This window comes from Varanus komodoensis, unplaced genomic scaffold, assembly GCF_004798865.1.
Source record: "Varanus komodoensis strain SLA01 unplaced genomic scaffold, ASM479886v1 scaffold10, whole genome shotgun sequence".
Taxonomy (NCBI): Eukaryota; Metazoa; Chordata; class Lepidosauria; order Squamata; family Varanidae; genus Varanus; species Varanus komodoensis.
In genome coordinates, this window is record NW_025335269.1 from 24,926,929 (window position 1) to 24,948,702 (window position 21,774).

Sequence of the window (21,774 nt, forward strand, 5' to 3'; positions counted from 1 at the left end):
GTAGAACATACATAAATTAGTGTGTGTGAATGGGTGCATTTTTGATCCTTTTTAGTGCCTAGCAGCACCTCAGGTGGCAGGCGTGGGGAACCTGCAGCCCTCAAAATGTTCGGCTCCAGAATCCAGCAAGTTGATGGTAGGTTAACAATGTGCATTTTGAACAAATCGGCTTGGCTTAGTATCATCTTGCTCAGAAAGGCATGGTGGAACTATCAGTGACACTGTGCCAACAATAAATGGTTTTGAAAACAACTTGAGAAATTTCTGTTTAACCACTAGTATGAACAAGTCAGCGCAAGGAGTTCTGTACACTGCCCTTAGCTCTTCTGTAAACATTAGTTTTGATTGAATGATGGCAACTGCAAATAGTTTGAGTATTTCCTGCCAAGTCTGATTTTGATTGATGTTTGACTGAAGTGGTATTACAGGTAGCTTCCATAACTAATTAAACTATTGGTCTAATACCAAATGTTCCAGATGAAAATGCAATAAAATATACTCTAGTTAGCTACTAAAATTTCCTGTTTGTATAACTACAGATTGGCTGGCGGCCTCACATATGACAGCTTAAGTCAAGTGGTTTTGCATTACCCTTAACATGTATATTGTGATTACTGCCATTAATGTGTACCTACCGAGACATGAATATCCCAAAAGTGTTACAGTAGGGCTTTCCAATCTCTCTTGTCCCCTGACCTTGATGTCTTTACATGGCAGCCAGAAACATAAGTTCTTTAGCGGTACTGTAAAAAAGTGTTGTAGTTTTTACATAAACAGCTGCTTAACTCCTGGGAGGTCTGCTTTAGAAGAGAATAGAAGAGGTTGGAGCAAAAGAACAGCATCAGCAAGCAGCAAACCTTTTGTAAAGTGGAGCATGCCTTTCTTTCACTTTCAGTTAATGAAGATCCACTGCAATTTAACAGGAATTGATTTAGTTTGTGTGCATAAGTACTCTATAAGACAGTTAATGTTTTTGTAGGACGAAGAGATCCAATTACTACTCTGGGTTTTTGTGCATGGAATATATAACCCAACTGGAAAAGAACCAAGCCTCCTAACATATGTTGTGTTCCTCACTGGAATGTTGTCAGCCTCGTTGCAAAGGTATTCCAAACAACTGAACAATTGCTCAATTGAACAATTGTAAAGTATTCTGAACAATTTCCATGCTGTTTAGATCATAAACATTACCATATTTAGTCCTTGAGGTGTTGATGAAGAAAACAGCTTCACCAAAATCTCACTAATGAGTCTAACAAAAGCTCTGCTTAAGAGAAAAGTCATATAAATTAAGACTAAAAGAGCAATTCAAATGTTTTGTCAGTGAAGTATGCAGATGTATTATCCTGCTGTGATACCATAAAAAGAGGCAACGGATGTCAAGTCAATAGAAACAATATTTACAAAAACTCCTTTTGCATAAAAAGAAACTCAGTATGCAAGGGGTTATTGAAATAAAATAAAATCAATTCAGAGCAAATCAAGGATCTTCAATCAATATGCAAAGCATAACACAGTCATCCTCGGGTATTCATACCACTTCAGATTTTGCAATGCAATTCTCCGAACAAAGGATGCATACACAAGTCCATAGGAAACTACTGCAGACAGCACTACCGTGAAGCAAAAATGTGAGCCTTTGTAAAAAGAGCAATAGGGATCATCTGACAACAGGACTGTGTTGCTACTGCTGCTGCGCATTTCATTTCTATACCACCCAATAGCTGAAGTTCTCTGGGCAACTCACAACAATTCATCCAAGTACATTAATAAAACTGAAACAATAAAAACTCAGATTTAATAAAATGAGGTATAAAATTCCAATTCAAAACAGTTTAAAATTCCAATATACACAATTTTAAAAGTTTAAGCCTCTAAAGTTTTTTGATAAAACTTGGTTAAAACAGCTGACATATTCCATCACAGTGATGGGGCAGATTATTGCAGATTAAAGACATTGTCATGAATGTGGAGTCCAAAGCATTATATGTACCATCATATGTTGTGGCTTCTTCTGTGTTGAAATACAATGTTGTAAACTGGCAAGTGGAGGATACGTCTGGACTTATTTTTCAAGAAAAATGGAGGAAATTAGGGAATTTGTACCAATAAGTCTGAATTATGCAACTGAATTCTTTATGAGTTTAAGAGCCATATTACACAGTATTACAGTACTGATGTTTTGTTCGAAGACTTTTCTGGAGGTGAAAACAACTGATTTTAGCTAATATCTTAAGGAAATAGGTCATATAAATAGATTCTACATATAGCAATATGCATCAATTCAAAATATTTCACTGGGACCAAACCAAGATCAACCAAGAATGCAAGCAGATGTCACTGTTCACAACACACCAGAAATAGCAACCTTTAATTATCAGTTGGGCAATTTACTAGATTTTACTCAACTGTTTAGAAGTCATGTCCATTCTTTGACATATGTGTCCATTTTCTCAGTAATCTGGCCACTTTAAACTTAGAAACTCCAATAGGTTGGCACTTGAAAGCATATTTAGTCTGGGCTTTACTGTGTTTTTCCTCTTTTTCTCTTTCCTGTTCAGTAACTCTTTGTGATCAACATCCAGTGCAGTAGTGCTCTCTTTAAAGACTGTTTTTTCTAAATCCTCCTCCTCCTCCAAGAGTTTTCAGAGTCTTAATAAGAGATAATGCAAAGAAGGCTTTTAGAGCATAACTTCACTTGCTGACATTACTCCTTTTCACCTGTCAGGTAATACCAGTGCTTTTAAGTGTACATGATTCTATCCCTGTTGTTTCCACTTTTTTGTTATTCTTAATTCTGCAGTTTTCTAAACTTTTATTAACAATCCTGTAATAAGAACACTTCTGAGGTATTAGAATTGTTGCAGTGATTAATGTTCAGAATTAACACTCCTTTTAATTATGGGAACTAGTCCACTGTAGCATCAGCAAGATATTTCCCTAAATGTTTTAAACTTAGGTCATTACCACCAAATATACTCAGTACCATCTTTGTGAGGCCGCCATTACCATGCATAGCATGTATATTGACATACATTTTAGCCACCCTCTAGGAAATCAAGTACCATTTGTGTAAGTCTCATTACTTTTTAAGAAAGACTTTATCATAAGTCTTTCTTATACTGATGAAAGATGAGAAAGTGTACAAACATCAGTTTACAATTAGTATTATTAGCCATACTTGATCTGAAATTTGATATCCTAACAATTTTTCCCACTTGGATTTGAAGTCATTGTCTTTCCGTTTATCTTAAGACAGTAATAGCATATACATCATGAATTTCCCTTTAAAGGGTTTTTAAAAAAATTTTTGGAACATGCAATTTTCTAAAAGAATGAAAGTTTTAAATTATTTACACAATCATCTGTTTTGGCCAATGTAACTTTTACTTTGGGAATACTGGATCCAAGGTGGAATACATCCATAAGAGATTAGCTTATTACATGATCTCCACTTCCTCTTACTAACTGCATCTCTAAACCTCACTTTGTGTTTTCTCTGCAATAATTTTTCCCCAGTCTTAGAACTTTCATTTTATTTATTTTATTACCTTCTTCAAATAAACAAACAAGATTGGAAACAGACTGTTTGTCACGCTCTGAACAGGCCCCTTAATCTCATTGGGTCTGTTCTAAAATGACAATGCCTCAATCCAACCATTGTTATATTTAGTTTAACAGTATTGTGTGTTTGCCCTTCTGTTTGTTCTGCCTTGAGCAATGGAATTAAAGAACTTAAAGAATAAGTTCCAATTCATAGTGTTAAAGAAATCAGTTGCTTCAGTCAATGGGAGAAGACATGTTAAATAAATAAATAATTTAAGAGATACAATGTGATCCTGACTCTTTCATATTTAAAAAATTGTCAGAGGTAAGGTTTCTGAAATGTGCAATTTTACCAACACATGCATACATCCAATACATACATAAATATACCCATAAAGGTAGGTCAGCAACGTCTGTGCAGTTCCAGGCCCATCATTTTACAGAAGCAGTGCTGAGTCCTAGCAACCTACAAAATGAACATTCTACCAAGTTTACTGGCTCTTATTTACCACCAGAAACCCAGATTGTGGACAGCTGAATGAAGGCTTACAGAAGCAAGTTAGCATTTACTCACAAACAATTGCAACAGTCATTGAACTTCTGACATAAACTTTGACCTACTCTTGCTGAATAATTCCCCCCATTGCAGATATTAGAGGGGCTGCAGGATTCATCACAGCTTAGCGTATTTCTTAGTCAAGGCTGCTGTTCTAACCAAACTACCCAGGCTGCCATCTATCTATCTATTTATTTATTTAAAACATTTCTATGACGCCCCATTTGCCGAAGCCTCAGGGCGGCTCACAACATAAATTAAAATATAATACATTCAAAATATAAAACAAATTAACAATATAAAATAAGTCGCCCTGGCCAGATACAAATGACTGAGCATGTATAGTTGTGCCTTGACCACAGAACAGAATGGCAGATGGAGTAGGCAAAGAGCAATACAGAAACAGATACTGAAATGCTTAAAAGCAGTAAAGCTTCCTGTTGTCTTTAGTCAGAATTTCTGGTCTTCAGGAGCTCAAGCCCACTTCATCTTTATTCAGGTTCAAGCCCAACTTTAATCTTCTCTCACTCTCCATTTCAGGTCCTATTTTTGAAATGCAGATAATGCTTGCTGAAGCCTAGTTCACAGTGACCTTTGAGACTTAATTAATATTGGAAGTATGTGATGTGAGATTCTCAGGTGCAGAAACTACAGGAATTCTAAATTGCATCAATATTTCATGCTTTCTTCATTGAGATTCTGATCTTGGCTTGAATAATCACTCAGCTAATTCGCCCTTATGGCTCATTTCCATAAGCAACCTCGGAAAAGTTTCAAACTTTTCTGGGGAAAAGATTTCTAAGAAACAGAAAGTTACCCATTTAGAAAAGGCTTACAGAAGGAGTAAATCAATCAACAGATATCAAACTTAGCAGAAGCCTTTCTCCAGAAACATGAAAACTGGTGCTGATTGGCATGTCTCCAAACACCCTGAATATGAACCAGCTTGGTGGCAGTTTTGACCATGTTTCATTATATTCAACCATATAATGAGGTGCCCCTTCATTATACACTGATACACTGTGTAGAGAATACAATGGGGGTTCCAAAAAGAGCCAGGGACTGTGGAGGTGTCACTTTTGTGCTAGAAACATCAGAAGCTTCAAGATACAGTCAAAGGCTTGCCAGAGTTTCAGGCAGCACTGTTTCCTTGTCCTACCTGGAGAAGTTGGCGATTGTACCTGGCATCCTCTGCCTTCAAAGCAGCTGCTCTACCACTGAGCTAAATCGGAGCAAACTGGCTCATCAACAACATTGGGCACCTCTGTTTGAGTCACATATTAAGCAATTTAACACAGTCCAACCTTAGAGGACCCAGATCTTCGTAAGCTCCCATAATATGCCTTTGACATCACTTTGCCATGCCTTCATACTTTACATGCTTCATTCCTAGGTCTTTAATGCATAAGGCTTCTGCTGTGTTTGAAAATTAGAATCTGACTAAAAAGGAAAGGTCATACACTTGTTCTAGTTCCTTACGCATCCTTTGGACAACAAACAAAACCCCATCCCATAAAGGGTGAGTTCATATTGATGGGGTTTTCTAACCACAAGGCTCAGTATGTTCTAATACATCCATTGCCATTTTAGTTGTTTACATTTCAATCAACTATATGGTGAATTTAAAAAAAAACTACATACTTGAGTTGACATTTGTAGCCACTTCAGTATCTAAAATCTATGATCATATCCCATTTTTAAATGTGTGTCTAGTAAATAAGACAAAACAATCCGTAGTCAAGCCTTTGACTAAAGCAATGTTTAAGTGTTGTTGCAAATACACAGTTTTTGGAAAAAGACTGAAAAAAGTTAATAAAGAACAAAACAATAAACACAGAATAAAGCACAAGACTGCTTCAAGATGACAGTGTCCTCTTGTTCCTTTTCTTTTCCTATGCAATAGACTGTACAAGCTATATAGTGTAGCCAAATTTCTGAATGAATAGAAAGAGGAGTCAATCTAAATGCATCTACATTCATGACATTCCAAACAAAAAAATCAGCAAATGAACAGCAGATTAATTCCAAGGCATGCAAATATGACTTAAGGAATACCAAGAATTATACTCCTGTGTTCCCCCACCATCCAGAAAGTATCTAATATTATCTTCAGCACCTGAAGACCAAAGCTCAATCACATATCATTTTGGCTCATGTATATGCTTTGAAGCTAGCCCACTCCACTCCACTTAAGGCCTTCTTCCTACAGCTGGTAATCATCTCAAGTCATCCACCAAGTCTTTAGTAATTCCTTGCATTCCAAATAGCTGGTCAATGCAACACCTACTGTTCCTCCACATTCAAATTTGATTTCTAACTGTCAGTGCTCAGGGAATTTTCTGCACCTGAAAGGACCCCTTCCTTCCTTCCTTCCCCTATATAGCAACATGCAAATCTTAATTCTTCTCTTGCAACAGCTGTCTTGTATATATTTATGAGATTGCTTGAAGAAGAAACCAATATTTTGGATACAGGTATCAAAAAACATCCAAGCCAGGAAACAAATGAATCTATCAGTTAACAGACAAGATTATTAGAAAAGTGCAAGCTACTGGAGAAAACCCTCAGAATGATCACCACAGAGTATAATATCAGGACATGAAAAGGTAAAGAATTAAGAATCAGTTTACTCATTAATCTTACCTTTGCCATCTGGGCTTGCACTCCATTTGCTTTAAGTGATGCTACTGCTTTCTGTGCTGCTGCTGGACTGTCAAAATCTACAAAACCGTAACCTTTGGGAGGGAAATACAGAAGGATTCATTAATACTTTAAAGAGCATCCTACTTTATCAAATGCTTGCCAGTTTTACAGATAAATTCCCTGTGATCAACCACTGCTATCATGTTTCATCTCCCTCTCTCAAAAGCCGATATGCCTCAAACAATAGCTACTTCACAATATTGGAAAGTACTTCAGCAGGATCTCATTCATCCAGCCAGGCAACAAGGAGCCTGCCTTATACCGAATTAAATGATTGGTCTGTGTAGACCAGTACTGAGTATTGTAACCATCAGTACCAATTCAGGTTCTCAGCCAGAAATCTCTCTGCTTTATGTTACCTGACCATTATTAACTAGACCTTCCATGGACTGAAACTGAAACCTTCAGCATGCAAAGTGTGGGCTCCACCACTGATTTCTGGCTTCTTCCCTAATAACTCTGGGGTGCCCTTTCACATGTCTTAAATGAAACTACATTTGATTCTAGCAAGAATTTTCCTAAGGAAAAAAAAATCTCTTCTTCTAACAAGCATCTCAGTTCCCTTCTGACCAACCACAGAAAATGATTTTCCTCCTTCGGTAATCCTGGCATGGATTTCAAAGGACATTTATAGAATGATGCAAAATCTGCATTCAAACAGATTCTAGATTCCTAATTCCCTTCATACCTAAGAAAGTTTGGAATGCATGTAATGTGTCTCTTGGAAAAAGGCTGCAGCTTCACCTTTACCACCTCTTAATCCTTAGTGCAATCCATATAGCTACCACTAACTTGCCTGAAAGCTAAAATAATATTAGTACTAGAATGCTGATAGCTTAACAGCTTTCAGGCAGACATCTCCATTTACTAGGTCAATATGCATTAATACAGAAGGCAGCCACAAATATGCTCTGCACTGAATGTATGCCATTCTTTTTATTATTATCTGAAAGCCTTGAGCATGAATCAGAGTAGCAGGAAGAGAAAGAGAGAGAAATAAATGTATGTAAGCACTCAAGTCAAATCCCATCCACTACAAACATATAAATCCAATGATAAGAAATTCCAGTTCCAATACTATATTGAAGAGCAGGAATCATATACCAAGTCTCCAGTCCTGTATACATTTGACCAGGAAGGAAGTCCTATTGAATGAAGTCCTCTTACTGGCTTAGTGACATCAAAGACCTAAAGATCCTCTTCTGTTATCTGACTAAGGATCCTTATTCTTTACCCTCTCAACTCCATGGCACCTGCAATATGGTATCCTGCAAAGTGGCTTCTTGTACCTCATGCATTTTTACATAAAATTGCTGACTCAGTGGTCTAGATTCAGTAATAGGTTCAATGAGGTATAATAAACTGAAGTTGAATACTTCAAGGTGTTCATTCTAATTCGAGAATAGGAACAGAACTTTCAACCAGGGTTCTTAAAAGCATTTTTACTCCCATGCCCATGCTAGAGTGCCATGGCTGCTGCATCTTCTCCAGAATAAAAAGGGTTTTTAAAAGTACCTACAGGGCATTTATTTAAAGTTATAGCTTTTTAGCATTCTGTGGCTACATAGTTCTCATGTCCAGGAACTGGGCTGTTCAAGACATTTCTGAAGCAGCAGTACGTAATTTAGGATACTCCTTGATCCAGTCTTCTCACTTGAGGCTGAGGTAGCTTCAGGATCTGATCTGGAAACAATAAGCACCTCTAAATGGGGATAGTCTGGCCTCATTGGTTCCCAATCTTCTGAGGATTCAGGAGTTAAAATTTATTTATATTCTTCCCCATACATGTAAATAACAGAATATATAAATGCACATAATGCCTAAGGAATACTGCAGACAAAAGGAAACAGTTATTGTACATTTAAATATGATGTGTCCTAACAATCATAGTAATAACAATAATTGAAATATGAATACATTTTGGCCATTGAATTACATTCTTTGCTTAGTGGACAAACCTAAATTTGTTTGTTGTCTGAATTATGCCTTTGGATGGGCACCTTGACCCTGAATTTGTGATTCAACCAACTGTATCCTAAGCATCCTTAATCAGCATGTAAACTTAGATTAACCGTAGCCTTAGTTTAACAGTTCACCTAACTTGCGTCCTTTAAAATTTGTGCATGCCTTATGATAGAACTGTAAAGTTAGTAGGGGTCAGTAAGGCCATCAGGTCCAAATCTTCCTCCATTCAAGACTCCAAGATAAAGCATCCCTAGCAGCACCTCAAAGTCTCCTGTGTGCCTCCTGGAGGTAATCAGTTCCATTAGCCTATTGTTCAACCGACAGGAAGTTTTTCTTGAACAGACTGGCATGCTGTAACAAACCCATGATGCCATGTACTGCACTCTGGAATGCAATCCTGGACCTCTTCTGTATGACAACCATTCAAGTAGTTGAAAGTGCTATCACTTCTCCTTTCACTCTGCACAAGGATCAACATGCCCAATTCTTTCAGTCTGTCTTTACAGGGCTTTCCTTCCATTCCCCAGATCATCTTTCCCAGTTTGTCTACCTCTTTCTTAAACTGTAGTGCTCAGAACTGGACACAGTGCTGCAGATGAGGCCTAATAAGTGCTGAGTAAAGGGGAATTAGTACTTTGCATGATTTGGAAGTGATACTATTATTCAAGCAGCCTAAAATAGCATTTGCCATTTTTGCAGCCACATCACATGGTTGACTGATATTCAGCTTGTAACCTATTACAATTCTAAGATCCTCCTTACTTGTAGTATTGTTAGTATATCATACAACCTTGTGTTCGGTTTCCTTATCCAAGGTGCAGAACTTGGCATTTGACCCTGTTAAATTTCATTCTGTTGTTTTCAGCGTAGTGCTCCAAACTATCAAGCTCACTTGGAATTTCTTAGCTATCCTATTTGCAAATCTTATAATTTTCTTAATCCAAATAATTAATAACAGAGTTGAAGAGAATTTGGCTCAGGACTCAACCCTGCAGAGAAGGTGCCATTGATAAGGCTGCTTTGAGTCCATTTCTGCATATCCACCAGATAATTGTTCCTTCTATCCCCTTTTTAGTTAGTTTTCTAAATATGAATATCATTGGGCACTTCGTGCAAAGCATTGCTGAAGTCCAGATTTATTGTGTCCACAGCATTCCCACAGTCCACAAGGCAGGTGTCCTGCTCAAACAATGAGTTCTGATTAGTTAGCAGGATATATTATTGACAAATACATGTATACTCCTGCTGTTTGCTTTTATGTGTTTGCTTCAACATGATGCACAGCTTTGTTCTGAAGATCTTTCTAAAACGACTATAATCTGCCGAAAACTTTCCCAGGGATTGATGCCAGTCTGTCTACTCTGTAGCTCCCAAAGTTGTCCCCTGCCTCCACCTTTAAAGATAGGGACAGTATGAGCTCTTCTCCAGTTATCCGGCAGTTCAGTCATCCTCCATGCTGTCTCAAAAATAATAGACAGAGATTCTAAGAGTTTTTCTGCCAGTTCCTATATTATTCTAGGATGCAGTCCTGGAGATGTGAACTCATTCAAAGTAATGAGATGTTCCTTGACCATTTGCCTATCAATCTCAAGATTCAATTCTGACCCTTCAGCTTGTACTTCACCTTGCCAGGGAGATCATAGATCCTCTTTGGGGAGAAGACTAAGCCAAAGAAAGAATTGAGTACTTCTTTATTTTCATCTGTTATTTTACCATCTTCACTAAGTAGTTGAAGTAGTTCGTTTCCTCTGTCTTACTATGAACACATCAGAATACTTTTTGTTTTTATCATCACCTGCTAACCTCAGCTCATTCTCAGCTGTAGCCTTTCTGACACCATCCTTGCAATCCTTGCCTACATTCTTCCTTTGTAATCTGGCTTTACTCCCATTTTCTATATGTCCATTTTTCATTTACAGATAATGTCTAAGTCTTTTCTGAAGCCACATTGAATTCTGTTGTCTATCTTTTTGTAATTGCACCTTTAGAATCTCATGTTTTAAAAGTCCCCACCATCTTGGTTCCCTTTTCTCATTAGAGTTGCTTGCTATGGAACTAATTTATCATTGTTCTGTATTTATTAAAATTGGCTTCCCTAAATTCCAGGGTACATATTTGGCCAGTACTGGTTTTTGCTTCCTTTAGTATCAAGTAGGACATGCTTATTTTCCCCCAGAGTACCAGTAACTTTGTCCACTTGGTCGTCCTTGTTCATTAGAGCTAATCTAGTTCCTTCCTCCACTTTTAACAGGTGCAAGTTATCAGCATCACAAGTCAGAAACTTCTTGGAGGGGCCATGGTTGGTAGAATTTGTCTCCAAAAGATATCAGGGAAAACTGAAGTCCCCCATTACTACTGCATCGTGCCTCCTCAAAACATTGGCAATGAGTTTTTCTGTTTCATCCTTGTCTTCTCTTTGACTGAGTGGTCTGTAGTACACTGCATCACCATGTATTTTTTATTCTTTCTTCCCTTTATTTTAATCCACATGCTCTTGACAGGGTTACTAAGCTCATCCTCTTGTGTTTCTTTGAAGAGATATGCATCTTTAACATACAGCATGAATCCACCTCCATTTCTGTTTATTTTATTCTTCTTGAGAAATTGTATCTTTCCATTCATTGGAGGGACTCATCCCACCAAGTTAGTTACACCTGTCCGTATTTGTCCTCCAGTATTCAGAGTTCAATGTCATGCTATTTGTTTCCCAAATTCTGGGTTTTAGTGGCTAGACTTGCTCAACAAAAGAGTCACATATAGCAAATGTCAGATGTTTCAGAATTGCAAGCAGGCGCCTGCAAGTGGTGAGCTGCAAAATAAACTCGAAGAGTCACATGCTGCTTGTGAGCCTCAATCTGGCCACCCTTCATATAAATTCATTGAAGGCTACTTGCTTTGTACTCTAGCTTTTGTCCTGCATTTTTGGAACACTTTTATTGAGTACTATCAGAGCTGCTCTCTCCATTGTTGTGCATAAATATGGTAACTGAGGAAGCTAAAAATTTGACTGATAAACTCTGGATGCTAAAGATTGATAAAGAAATTACACACAGCTTATGAGCGAGTACAAAAGTTAGATTAATCTAAGTGGCATTTTTACAGTACATCTAGCTGGATTAGATATTGGAAGAAATCCCACCACAGGCAATGCTTCCTTATTCCATACAAATTAAGATACAAATCTAGCAAAAGATGTAAATGGTGTGATTAGCAAGGCTGGACCCTGTCATGAAGCAGAAAGAGACAGCTACCTCAGGGGGAAGATTTGTGAGGCCATTAAAGTATGGCAAATTGACAGTTTTTAATTACCATGAGAAGAGAGTTTGGATTTCCTACAGCAGCTGCTTAAATGCCTTGCACCAGCTCCATCTAGTAGACTCCATGCATAAACTTGTTACACAGAGACGTAAGAGTTCAAGTCATATACCATCTTAAAGCTGATGAGCCCTTCAAAGCTAAAACGTTAGGAACCAACTAGCCAGTCTATTTTATTTAAGTATTGTTTTATTATTGTCTTTTAAAAACGCCTTCTTGTTTCCAAGTGGTATCATCTTGCCACATTTCTCAGCTATACACATATTACCAGCAGGGAAATGACATTCCAACTTAAAGCTCCATGTTTTCCTGCACTTCAGTACTTAGCACTGCCACATTTCAATTTGCTTGCCAACTATTAGCTTGTAACAGCGCTGTGGGATGTAATTATTCTATCATTTGAGGCAAGTATGTAGACACAAGTGATTGTGAAAGCAATTCCAGAGTTGAAGCCCACTGTGAAGATGGACCACTTGCAAGTCAAAGTTCTCAGAGAATTTCATTCCTTAAAATAAATAAATAAAAAGTCTATACAGTAAGCTTATTCAAATGTCTATGACAGATGCCTACATTTTAAGCAGTGGTAAAGTAAAAGGTTGATTAATACTACCAAGACACAATCAATCAATCTATCAATTTGTATTAGGAAAGCCCATGAATAGCTAACACATTTTTAAATAATACACATCCACACCAATTTATTTATCTACTTAAAACATTCCTATATTATCTTTTATCTTGAATTTCAGCTAGCAGCCTCTCAAAATGTGTTAATTGATGGATTTCTGTGACCTCTGAAAATGGAAGAAAAACTCCATGCCTTTTGAGTCATTGCTTCATTTCAGGAACCATTTCTTTGAAGAAGAATATTTGTGAAGCACTTCACCTTCAGTGTAGTTGGGCTCACAGGAAACCTGTCAATTGTGTTGCTACGGTTCAGGGCAGGAGGCAAGCTTGAAGGACCGTCTGCTGGGCTCTGTGAGGTTCCTTTGCCATTGATGAGTTTATTTGGGACAGACTGCAGCAATTCTCTGAACAGCACTGGGTGGCTGGGTTTGGCTACCATGGACATTCTCCATTAAGGCCCAGAATGATGTTATCTGGAGGCATTGTGAGAAATTGAAGCAGCCGTTAGTCTCAGCTACCTCGTAACTCAGGGAAGTCGTGCACAGTGGGCACTGCTCACTGGCTGGTGCTAGCCCTGGCAGTGTTCCTAACTAATGACAGAAAACTAGAGTGGGGAGTGACTTGCCCGGGCTCATTTAGTGACCCTGAGATGGAGGTGCAGTTTTCCATCTTCACGGACTTCTGGAAGAATGTCTTGAATTCTGAACTGTAAACACATACACACCTTTGTCAAGAGAATGCATTGCACTTACTAACCACTAGTAGGAACCACTTTCTGATATAAAAGGGGAGAAGTGAGTAATTTTACTCTGGTTTCATCTCAGCAATTTTTAATAGGAGACAGAGGAACAACCATGAATCAGAAACCTGTAAGTAGAAAGGACGCACTTAAAGAAGAAATAAGGAGAATTTTCTGGGCCTGTAATAACTGCTATTTGAACACACAGTCAGATGCTAAACAGCGATGTCTCCCATAACCTAAATGGCTGGGGGCCTCCTGGGCTGAGTTTCTCAATTCCATAATTAACTTGGCAGCAGGTTCAAATGAATTAAAACTGAATGTCACTATTTTTGCAACAAATCCCTCATCCTTGTTTTTCCTGCTTGTCAGGAGAAGACCAGCAGAACAGCAATTAGTGGTAAGCAGTGCAGTGAAAAAGAACCAAGTATACACTAATTAGGTCACTCACCAAGCACATTCATTTCATTGGCAGATTTAATCAATGTTTTCCCGAAATGCCTTAAATCTCTTATGCTAATTTAAAGTTTTGTTATTATTGTTCCTTTAAACACAGATGGGATGCCTAGAGATTTTCAAGTGCTTTTCTTCCCCTGCAGAAACACTTTCTAAATATTATGCTTTACGCCTACTGCTTGTCCATATTACATAGGCAAAGTTATAATAAAATTGTTAAAATGTTCTGCCTATACAGTATATTAAGGTTGAAGAATAAGGTGGGCAGAACTGGAAAAGGTTTAGATAATTGTATGTGTGTTATATCAAGCAGCCCACAGATAGAACGAAGTGTGCACATAAGATTAATTTTACTACTGCAGTTACTTGTGGGGAATGGGGGATAAAAATGTGTAACTTGTAAGCCTCATTCAGCCCACCAAGATGTCTCACCCCATATGGAAATTCATTTGTGGACTTCATTCTAATGGGCAGGGAGGAAGAAACCCTTTACAGCAAGGTAAGGAAGGTCTGGATTCAGAACCACAGCCCAGATATGTAAAAATCTATGAGCATTTTTATAATACTTCGTATCTTAATTTACTAGTTATTTCATATTTCCAGTAAACAATCATTTCGCCAATGATCGTTTATGTTCTTTTTACTATGATAAAGTATAAGCAGAATTCAAATCCCGTGTGGTATAATGTAATATAAACATCACAAGCACTGAGCATACAGTGGGCATCTTTTAAGCAATTAAAATCTTTGTATACTGTAGATCCTTTTTATGATTGCTGTTTCAGGAAATGTTGTCCTGAGCTTTGACAGGGCAAAGCAGGTCAGGACAGTACTACAAGCATATCTATTTTCTAAGGAAAAAGTGTGAGTCTGCAAGGTTACTCCAGGGAGTTTGAGGTCACCTTGTATCTCAGGAAAAGCAGTTGCTAATTGCACTGGGATGGTTAGGAAAGAAGCGGGGCAAATACAGTGCAGAAATTTCATGTAAATACATATGGGAAACTATCATTATCTTAACATGAAAGGGTTCAGCTGCACTCAGAATCCTGACCTTCCCTGCCATTTTTTTCAATGAATTGCTGGACTGGGAAGGCACAGTGTCATACTGGCAACCATTTTAATTGGGCAACTCAAAGAAAGTCAATCTGTTAGGAAAGGAGGATGGATGGACTCAATCTTCTTTTTCACAGAACTAAGATTGGGGAACAGATTACAAAACAGAAGAGAGATTTAAATTCAACTCCTCCCTTCTTTGGAAATCCCTGAATCATTAGAGTTGTGCTTACTCACCCTGACCTGCTCTAAATTTCACCTGTTCGTAATGGTCCAGTGCCATTATGAGGGTGAAAACTACAGCTGAGGCTAAAGCCAAACAATCTAAGCAATTTAAATTGTTTCTAGATTCTGGGATGTTCCTGCAAATATGATCTGCCATGAATAAGTTGAAAAAGAGGGTGTAGGGACTGGGTCCCCGTCTCCCAAAAACAGTTCTTACAAGGTTGTTGCCTCAGAATTTGAACCAGAACTGGAACTGGAAGAGGAGGTGGGGTCAGAATACTTAGCTGAAATGCCAAGGGCGTCTCTCCAACAGACAGTGAAAAACAGAGCACATCTGGTTCTGGGGGAAGGACCGTTGAACAGGCAGAGTCAGAGGGGAACAGATGTAACATGATCAGTCCCATAGCTCAGCATTAGATCAAAAAGCACATCAATTGAGTAGTGTCTGACATTCCTGCTGTCTGGCCCACGCAGAGGATGGAACTAACACCTTTCGCCTGGGAAGGGAAGTAAGGGATAAAGCTTGGAACCAACTTCTTAGCATGGCCTACATTTCCCTAAATGCTAGTAACTTTGCTGGCATCTTTTGTTAGTGATTTCTGCAACATTCCTTTTGTATCATAAAGCCAGCTTTAGCATAAAAGTTAAAGCTGCAGATAGAAGTGTCTTGCTCTGATCTGCTTGGAAGGTGATGGTGGAGGAAACCAGCCTCCAATGGGGGCAGCAGGGGTTGGGTAACAGATGAGAGGACTTGTGAAGGTAGAAACATTTTGGGAGATTCAGGCTGGGTCTTTGGGGAATTCAAAACTTTGGATCGATTGCTTTCCAGTAAATTATCAAAAATGCAGAGAAAAACCCATCCCATTCTGAACATCTTATCAAAGCCTGCTGGCTGGACTTTAGAGGAGGAGGAAGAGCAAGAATGTAGAAAGCGATTATTCCTCTCTGTACAGCAATCCTCTAGTTGGACCACTCTCCTCTGCTGGACTCTGTCATGGGATAGAGAGCTGTACCCACCCTGTCTTGAAAACTCCCTTGTTTCAAGCCTCCTCCCATTAACCATACATCTTGGTTATTCCTAGAGGCTGTGTGTGCACCTGGGGAGTCTGGCATTGAGATGGGCATCTCCCCATTTCTCTTATCTCAGTGCCTGTAACTGGCCCACATTCCTGCTCTTCTTCTTCCTCCTTCGAAGTCCAGCTAGCAGGCCCTGAGCCTGTCCGCCCATCTTTCTCACTTCCAACTGGTAAGTTCCACCAATCATTGTTAACACTGTCAAGAACATACGGTGCCAACCACTCTGACTAGGGTTGCTCTTCTTGCTACAGATCCAGCTATATGATCCTGGGAGCCATAAATGTCAATCACACACAGTTCCTGATTAAACTGACACTGTGCACATGGAAGCCTGCTTTTTACAGCTGAATCACCCTAGTTCAGGGGTGAGCAACATGGTATCTGTGGTCTCCATTGTACCTCCAAGCACATTCCATGGTTCCTGCCAGGGTGTCCTACCCTTCCAACTTTTAAAACATGTCAATACATTTCTTATCAGTAGCTGGGATTGCCATGAAATAGGTTTCTGTGTTGCCAGAGCCCAATCTTTTGGTCAGAATACTTTCCCTTTGCTACAGTTCCCACAGCAGTCATTTTAGGATGGTGTGCACAACCGTTTCACAAATAGCCAAATGTGCCTACCACACAAAAATATTGTATACCCCTACCCTAGTTGTATCATGGTGAAAACCTAGTATATATCCCATAAAAAACATCTTTAAAAGTGAGCAGATTAAATATGAAAGTGCATGTCCATGCCTTTACTTTAATCTGTGATCATAATGCTGCTACTCTTTCTCTTGGGTTTTCTCAGCTGCTCAATTCACAAGGACCTTGCACAATCTTTTGTGTAGCACCTCTCTCTCATTCTCTCAAAAAAAATAATGCTTACCTATAGCATTCCTAAACTATAATGTGCATCCCAATAAACAGGTAGTGGGCATAAAATCTGATTAAACAACAATTTACTATGCAAATTCCAGTGATTGTTTTATGCACAGTGGATAAAGAATCAAATTAAAGTCTTATAACCCTTGGAAAATTAGAGTTAGCAAGCAGAGAGGTTGATTTGCCCTTGAAAACTAAATTACTAAGTGAAATTGTGTGACGTCCACACAGCCTATATCACCTCGAAATGCATAAACATGTTAACCATGAAATTTTTTAAATTATTAAAACATATGATTTTATGTAAGTAGTTAACCAGCAATTGATCAGCTTCTTACATTAATTAATATGATAAAATACTTCCCCGTGAAACGGGGAAGACATCATCTACAATCTGCAGAAGATACAAAATCATGATTATGTATGATTACACAGGCACTGAGTTTGTTATACTAGTAATACAGAGACTTGATTGTTTGTGTTTCCCTTCTTTGATTTGGGGAAAATCACTGAGATACAATGCCCCCTACACAATGTTTCCATGGCATTTTAACTCTTTCCTTCTGAAACAAAGCCAGTGTATGCAAAGCTGTATTTTTACTACACACCTATTAAAGGAATAGCCAAGATTTAGTCCTCGTAGATGTAGAAGTGTGTTTATATAAGTGATGGCAGAGTGTGCTAAATGACTTTGATGCACAACCTTCGGTATATATATGCAAGTGTAGTGGTAGATGGGTCAATCTATTTCTGTTCCATAGCAGATCAAATAGCAAACAGCAAAAAGCATATCAGTTCTTTCATATTATTAATTTCAGTTTCTATTCAGCACTATCTCAAGGCTTTGGGCAAATAGAAAACCTTTAACACCACAGTAAAATCAAAATAAAATACTAGATTATTACATTTACTCTTCTTGAGCAAAACTAAGAATACCTTTCTGTGAGTTTCTCCTGTGTGACTATGGCAAGTAAATTATATCCCTCTCTCCAAAATCAAGTTTTTCTCAGTTGATCTTAACAACCATGCCATTTTGATGCTATATCATAATTCTAAAAAGCAGAGGCAGATTCATAAAAGGCCAAAAGCAATTAAGGGTAATGACTCCGGTACAACACATAAAGAAATCTTGACAATTGACATTGAGAATACTGAATATAGCATATAAGGTGACTTGCACATAAGATGAGGTTATTTTAGGCTGTTTTTCTGATGTTTATCATATGTCAGGCATATAAGACGACCCCCAATATTTGCTTTGTTATTTTCAGTTTCACAGGGAATCTTACACACTGATATAAGTATATGAGTACATATTTTCCAGTGTGAGCTTCTAGACAGACAGCTACATGAGGAATGCTCTTTCCCAGCTGCCACTGCACTGCCGCCCAGCGAAAGTGGGATTGGCCCCAGACTCGGGACCAGCCATACACACAGCATGCAAAATGACACAGAAAATGAACTACTATTAAGGGAAAGCTTTCAACTGGTGTATATGATGACCTCTGATTTTTGCTTTGTTATTTTTGATGTCAAGGGTGGTCTTACATGCCAGTCTATACAGTAAGCTTATTTTGGAAACTTGATGACCATTAGGACTAACCAAAACTTTGAGGGAGATCAATTTATGTGCAGCAAGAGTTATGTGAGAACCAAGGATTCTCATCTTGACAGTACATTCATCTGCTCGCTACACACCAATGCTTCCCTGTAAAGCTCTGCCTTACAATGGCAGTCTGGCTTGGAGGGTATTCAGAGGCATCTGAGAAAGGGTGGCACTCCAAGGCAGGTCTTTATTCAAGAGATAAAGACTAGGCTTTTGGCAGCCATCAAGTCTATTTCGTTGTGTCGGAAATACTTGGCTATCCTCAAAGAGGTCTTCAAAGTGTTTCTTCCAGTTCTATCATCATGTCTCTTTCTACCACCAATCTCAAAAAATAGCAAAGAAAGGCTGTGTTCCACTGGTTTTTATTCTGAACAAATGACATAACCTTGGAATCTAGGGAAAGTATATGAAAGGTGATGAGTTTCAGTTTTGTAGCAGGTCTGTAAACAATCTGGAGAAATTTGAAAAAAAAATGGTTATAAACAAATAGTGCTTTTTTCCATTCATTTCAGCTCATTGCAGACAATACACTCAATGAACTATGTGTCAACAAGCTTAGTTCAGTGTCCCCTTCCATTCCTAAGGTGCATCGTGGTTTTACAGGTAAAATAAAGATTGCTGTAGAAGCTTTTGAAGGACGTATTTTTAAAAAAGTGGAACTGAGCTATACTACTCTCTTAGTTTAGCTGTTGAGGTACTTTAAATGGTCAATAGGACTGGGCTGGTAATTAGCACCAAGGACATCATTTTATTATTTATATACTTTGGTGCTCGTGATTCTTTAGTGCTCAGCAGATTAAAAATAGTAATTGGTTGATCTAGGTCATATTGTGACAGCATCAGCTAAATATCCAAAATATGAACTGCCAGAGTAATGAAGGAAATTATTTTGAATGTGAGTAGCTGGCTTATGAATTGGCAAAGGCACATTGATTTCAGATTTGACATGTGCTTGCTTTTGTGTCTTGCAGTCTGGTAGCAACACAGCAGCAATATTCCAAATAGAAGCTTAGAGAAAAAGACTGACAAGATACATCCAATGAGCACACAGTACTTACTGTGGTTTATTGGAAGCAATATTTCTAAAAATGAAAGCAGGATGTTTTGGTAAACAACTCAGGGAAGGTGCTACCAAGCCAAAGTGACGAGCATGTCCTTTCTTAGATTAAAATGCAGTGTCGTAAAACTGTTCTGATTAAATATATACATCTAATTAGGGCTGCAGATTTAAAGTATAGTAATTTCAGGTCCTGTAACCTGGTGAACTCAGAAGATTATAGGCATCCTACAGAGGACAAGATTTTGGCCACCTAAATGCAGCCCTCCAGAGATGGAGGGAAGGAGGTTAAGCTCCTATTCACTTCTCTTTCCCTGTCTCCTGGAATACTGAAAACATGCTGCTCCAAGGTTGCTTTTACAACCTTAGACACATGGTTAGCATGATACAAGCAGGTTGCTTACCTGTAACTGATGTTCTTCGAGTGGCCATCTGTGCATTCACACATATGGGTTGCTGCGCCTGCGCAGTGCCTAGGCCGGAAGATTAGCAAGCTAATGGTTTTTGGCGGGAAAACTCCCCTCCCCTCCCCCTTCGTGGTATAAATAGAGCGGAGTGTCTGCCATTTTACTCAGTCTTGAAGACCGCATGTTCGCCCTCTAGAGGTTAAGAATAAAAGTAATGAGAAAACACAATTATATCCCAACGGTACCGATGTGAATTATAATACGGTACCGAGAACAATATCTAGTCAGCGATATAACCCAACCGGTACCGATGCAAATTATAGTACGGTACCGAGAAAATCGATATCCACTCACCAACATCGAGTGGGGACAGCGGATGGGTTGTGTGAGTGCACAGATGACCACTCGAAGAACATCAGTTACAGGTAAGCAACCTGCTTTTCTTCGTCGTGGCCTCTGTGCATCACACATATGGGTGATTCGCAAGCTTACCACAGTCGGAGGAGGGAGGTGTCATCAGTGAAGAATGGATGAGAGAACAGCTCTACCAAAAGAGCAGTCTTATCTGGCACGTACATCAAGCTGATAGTGCTTGGCAAAAGTACATGGACCAGCCCAGATCGCAGCTCTGCAGATGTCTTGCAGCGAAACCCCTGCGGCAAAAGCAGACGAGGTCGCTACTGCTCATGCAGAATGGCCAGTTGGAGAGACAGGTAAGTCTATTTTCGATAGCTGATTAGCCAGGACAATAGTCTGGACGATCCAATTAGAGAGTCTCTGAGATGATATCGGTGATCCCTTTTCACGCTCGGAGTATTTAACAAAAAGTGTATTAGTAATACGAAAAGATTCATTTCGGGATCTGTAAAAGGCCAAGCAACGGCGAACATCAAGTGTGTGTAGAGCACGTTCTATCGGGGTCGACGGCGATGGAAAGAATGCCGGCAGAATGATGTCCTGATTCAGGCGGAACGGTGTGGCCACCTTGGGTAAAAAGGAGAAATCCATCCGAAGGACGACTTTTTCCTTATGGAAGTTCAGAAATGGTGGGTCTATGCGGAGAGCACAAATTTCGCTAGCTCTCCGTGCTGATGTAACTGCTACGAGAAAGGCAGTTTTCCATGACACCAGGCGTAAGTCCACAGTTGCTAAAGGCTCGAACGGTGGTTTGGTAAGCGCTTGGAGCACGACAGAAAGACTCCACGTTGGCAGGGCAGGACGAATAGACGGATGTAAATTTTGTAGTCCCTTAATGAAACGCCTAACCAGCGGTTGAGAAAAAACTGATAATCCGTGGATAGTGCCATGATAACGGGATATAGCGGTTGCATAAACTTTGATGGATGATGGTTTAAGTCCCTCTTGATGCAAAGGCAAGAGAAATTGTAAGATATTGGTGACTGAAGCCATTCCAGGGGAAAAAGAATGGCACTCTGCAAAAGAGGAGAATCTTCTCCATTTAGCCGTACAGGAACGACGAGTGGACAGTCTCAATGCAGATTCGAGAATCGCCTGAATTTCTCTGTCCGTAGGCATCGGTACCGTGGCAGTTGCTGTCGAATCCGAAGTCGGGGC

General features: G+C 39.0%; 1 protein-coding gene across 7 annotated transcripts in view; it reads right to left on the minus strand.

Moving 5' to 3' along the window:
• Positions 1-21,774, minus strand: part of RBMS3 (RNA binding motif single stranded interacting protein 3) — a 515,412-nt gene that overhangs the window by 277,987 nt on the left and 215,651 nt on the right. For all 7 annotated transcript variants that reach the window (XR_006413486.1, XR_006413484.1, XM_044417609.1 and 4 more), the window contains one exon: positions 6,746-6,837. Coding sequence is in view for 5 of the 7 variants with exons in the window: in XM_044417609.1 (XP_044273544.1) it covers positions 6,746-6,837 (92 nt within the window). In the remaining 2 variants the exon portion in view is untranslated. The remainder of the gene's footprint in view (positions 1-6,745; positions 6,838-21,774) is intronic.